This window comes from Oryzias melastigma, linkage group LG3 (assembly GCF_002922805.2).
Source record: "Oryzias melastigma strain HK-1 linkage group LG3, ASM292280v2, whole genome shotgun sequence".
In the NCBI taxonomy this organism is placed as follows: domain Eukaryota; kingdom Metazoa; phylum Chordata; class Actinopteri; order Beloniformes; family Adrianichthyidae; genus Oryzias; species Oryzias melastigma.
The window spans coordinates 13711573-13716080 of NC_050514.1; the positions used below are offsets into that span (position 1 = coordinate 13711573).

Here is a 4508-nt window from a genome sequence, read left to right on the forward strand (position 1 = left end):
ACCGTGGTATAAGCGGGATAATTCCCTTCAAAGAGTGCATTTTTAGAAATGATCGCACTTGGCGGAAACAGTATAATGCACACTTCGAAGGGAATTATTCCACTTGAATGATCGTCTTTCCTTCCTTGGACTATACATTTCAATTCGTACATTTTTTCATAGCAGCATTTGTTGAGCCTTTCATTTAGTTTTTTCCTGCAGTTTGTAGCCTGCCTGTGTATCAATAGAGTTTATTTTGACAGAAATATGACATGATTTATGCAGATAGACAAGGCATTGAAAAAGGATAAATGTGGGTGAATCTTAGCGGACTCCAGCATTTCAACCTAAATCAGATTTTAATAACAATATTAACAAATGATTAAGCATTAAACATCAGCAAAAATGTCCTTTAATCTCCAAATAAATAGCAGCAATATCGCCAACAACACAAGTGTGAAAATAATGTGGTTTAACTCCTGAAGCACTCCCCCAAAAAATTCTTCTGTAACTTTGTTTTTCTTTTTTTTTTTCTTTTTTTTTTTTTGCGCCAGAAAACCCAGGATCCAGAGCAACCATCAAACCGCTGGGTTCCCAAGGAGATTCTCTGCTTCCCTCTCTGGATGATTTTCCTGGCTCTGATTCTGATTCCCATTTTCTTTTTGATAATCCTGATGACTGTGGATTTTCCCGAAGGTGAAGTAAAACCCAACAACACAACAAAAGAAGAAGAATCCGATGAGGAATATGCGGTTGTGGGCATGTTAGCTGCTTCACTTGGAATCCCTGCAGTATTTATGACAAAATTTGGCTTTAAGGTTGGGAAGAACATGGTCTTCAACCAGGTTGGGAACATTAGGAGAGCAATGGACAATAGCCGATTGAGCAGCAAGTTGGGGTTTATGAATCATGTCAGGAAGGAAATTTGGTTATTGTCTCGCTTCATCCAGTTCATGGAAGTGTTTGAGGGGAGCAGGATTCGTATTGTGCTGAAAATCACTACTCTAGAGCACTGCAAGTCTGAAAAAATCGTGAGTGTTCTAGATGCCATGAACATCCTGCTTTCAGACAAGGAGAGTCCGTTTATATCCATTTTGGCGGTGGACCCTCAAGTACTTTTGGATAAAATAAACTTTTCAAATGGTCGTTACACCAAACAGGATAGAGCTTATGCGCTGTTGAACCGCATTCTAACCCTTACGTTCACCGTCCCAGTGCTGGACGAAAAATCAAGGGCCGATTTTTTTAACAGCGTCAAGGAGGATCAGATCTCTGAGGAGTTAGGAAATCTGGAGAATAAGGAGGATCATTCAAACAACAGAAAATCAAAAACTTCGATTTGCTGTTGTTTGAGTTCTTCTGATCTTCCTTATTCAAACAACAGAGAATCGGAAATACCACTTAAAAGGAAAGAAAACAACTCAAAGGTCACAGAAGAAGAAGTGAAAACTTTATTTTCAGACATTATACATTTCACTAAAACACAACTAAGTCAGTATATGGATGACAATGCTATCTTCATGAAGAGAGTTATCAGCTCTACTTCGGTGTCCGTGCGTATCATGAAAAGATTAGATAGAGAGCTGCCCAACCCCAAGAACATTGGAGCATGGCTGGTCTTAGCCAACCAGTGGCCCTGTCGACTCAGCTGGATCATTCAGATCATAGAAGACAAAAATCAAACTGCTGGTGCAGGCACGCCCACAGATAAGTCCATTCAGTTATGGAATGTCTTCAATGAGTGCAGGGACGAGCTGTACGCAATGAGATCCCAGATTACAGATCTCCTTGAGCAGGATGGAGATCCAGAAATGTTTGAGAAAATGCTTGGCGAGAAAGAGTTTGGATTCACCATTGGGAACTTGGAGATAATTCAATCGGTATTAGTGAATCTAGATCAGTCAATTAAGAGGGAGCTGGCTCAGATCAGAAGCACAACCCGTCTGAAAAATTCTGGTTGGAAGAGCAGCCCCCAACTGCCGTTAGAAAGAACCAGCAACATGACCAAAGAGAAAATATGTGAAGAGGTAAGTGTTTCCATTTCTTCAGGTTTGACCCAATTTCTTTTGGATGAATTTATGCATGTTGTCTTTCTCAATTTCTCTCATCCGACACGGCAAAATGACTGGAAAATCCTCTTTGAGGCTCTAATAAAAAAAAATAAATAAAATAGGTTGCAATAATTCTAGTACATTAACATACATTTTTAAATGTCATAGCTTCCAGCTAGTAAAGCCAATACTACAAAACTATACCTGGGTTTTTTATTTTAAAATTGTGAATAGTGTAAAATTTGGGGTTTTGTGAATTTAGTACATTCATATTGTACCCAACATTTTACTGATACATGAACATTCGTTTTGACAACATTTGTAAGCATCCATAAGATTAATAAAGCTGCAAGTACATTTTTTCAACAATTTTATTGTGAAAAAATTCTTTTCTGTAAAGAAAACAAGGTCATACAAATTTGAGACCCAAATAAAACAAACTTGAAAAATTCGAGTTGAAATATTTGTGTTAAGCTGTATAAAAAATAAAAAATAAAGTGTCTGAAACTTTCAGCAATTTCAATTCAAACTTAAATATTTTCAGCTAAATTTTCAGTTTCAATTTTTTTTTTTCAGTTGCACATCTTATTTTCACTTTCAACTCATTTTTTTTTCCAGTTTCGAATCTGAAAATTTCAGGTTTTAAACTTTTGGCCTCATTCTGACGGCATGGGGGCGGGGCTAAATCGAAGGATCAATCAAACTCAATGTGATTGGTAAACTCAGTCCTGGTGCCTTTACTGACTCTGGGAACTAAACTGGGTCATAAATCGAGAAGAAAAGAGGCGTAAAGCTTGGCATATTGGCTAACCAAAACACTTCTTTTTACGAACGCTTCAAATGTTGCTCAAAAATCATACTATCTTGTTTTGTTCCACGATGGGCGCAAAAAGAAGAATTTTATCGTGTTCAAAACGCCGTTCTAGCGCATTCATTGCACCATTGTGCAGTCACGCAGGAATCAAAAAGGTTGTAATGCTTGAATAAAATGGCTAAAAAAATGTCAAAACATGCTTTCTTTGTTACAGACAGTAATAAAACCTCTTTTTGTAGTCATCAAATTACTAAACCAATGTGCTGTTACAACATAAATACTTGATTCATCTTTAAAAATTGTGAAAAATCCATGGATGAACAAAAATTTTGTGATAATCAATGTCTACATCCAGCACCATGTGGTAGGTCACAAAAAGAAATTGATAATTTCAGCCATCACGTTATTGTCCAAGTTCCCAGAGTCAGTGAATGCACCAGAACTAAGGATACCGCCCTCGTCGATTTTAATTGGTCATTTGTGTTAGCTCCACCCCACAACAGGTCCAAAAGTTTAAAACCTGGAATATTACATTTCGAAGCCACGAGAATTTTTTTTTAAAAAAGAGACGGAAGAAAAAATATTTTTAAAGCTGAAATTATGAGTTTTGATCCGACGCTGAAAATAATTACTCTTAACTTTATTTTAAATTGCAGAAAGTTTCATTCACTTATTTTTTTTTTAGCTTAACACCAATATTTCCGCTTCGATTTTGCTTAATTTGGGTTTCAAATATGTATGACTCAATTTGGCCCCATATTGATCAGCAGGTGCTGAAATTTTTCACAATGAAAATCTCATTTATAGACAAAAGGTAAACTACAAATTACCTTGAGCCAATAACAGGCAACATTTTTGCATTTTAGCCTTTACTGTTTAATCTCATTAATGCAGACACTGTGGCTCTTTCTATGCACTTTCAGACATATTCCCCAAATTGAAGACATAACTGCTACTGTTACTATTATGTCATAAAATCATTATAAACTAAATAAGTCATATGAGGGTGTTTTCTGTCATTTTTCGTTCCTTTTTTTCACAGAGACTGGCCAAAACAATAATAGAAGACATTAAAATGTAAAACCTTAAAATTATCCTATAACACACTAAATGTCTCATTTAGGGATGTCTCAATATAAAGTTAAAGAAATTATAGAATAAGGGCTTTTTTTTCTTACATAAGCTATAAACAGAAAAAAAGAGAACTTGAATGATTTATCTGATCTTAATACTTCAAACGTTTATTTTTTCTGAAAATATTCACAAAATATGTTTATTCATTAAGTAATAACTGACAAAGTCAATAAAAACATGTTTTTTTTTTTTGAGTAAACGTGCCTTTTTTGGTTTGTTTTGCAGATGAAAAAATTGAATTTTGACGAGAAGTACGCAGAGATTGTGAGAAGCAACAACATCAACGGCTCTGCATTGGTCTTTGGCGACGTTCAAGACCTTAAAGCCCTTCTGGGTATGAACTTTGGAGAATGGTCAGCCTTTAAGATGCACTTCCTGGGAGTTTCCACGCAGAAATAACTCGAATCTTAACAAAGATGCCCATCCTCAACACTGATATTTACAGCAGTTGGATGGAATTGACCAATTTTCATGTATGTTAATGGGGTTTTGTACATAGGTCAAAAGTGAGGTTTGTTTTTTTTTTTTTT

The 4508-nt window shown here is 35.8% G+C and overlaps 1 protein-coding gene across 1 annotated transcript; it reads left to right on the top strand.

Moving 5' to 3' along the window:
* The first annotated feature begins 1204 nt into the window (after positions 1-1204).
* LOC118597960 (NTPase KAP family P-loop domain-containing protein 1-like) lies at positions 1205-4502 on the top strand. Its single transcript, XM_036209814.1, has 2 exons — positions 1205-2006; positions 4204-4502. Exons 1-2 carry the CDS (start codon positions 1479-1481, stop codon positions 4375-4377), a joined length of 702 nt encoding a protein of 233 aa, XP_036065707.1. The 5' UTR covers positions 1205-1478; the 3' UTR covers positions 4378-4502.
* The last annotated feature ends 6 nt before the right edge of the window (positions 4503-4508 follow it).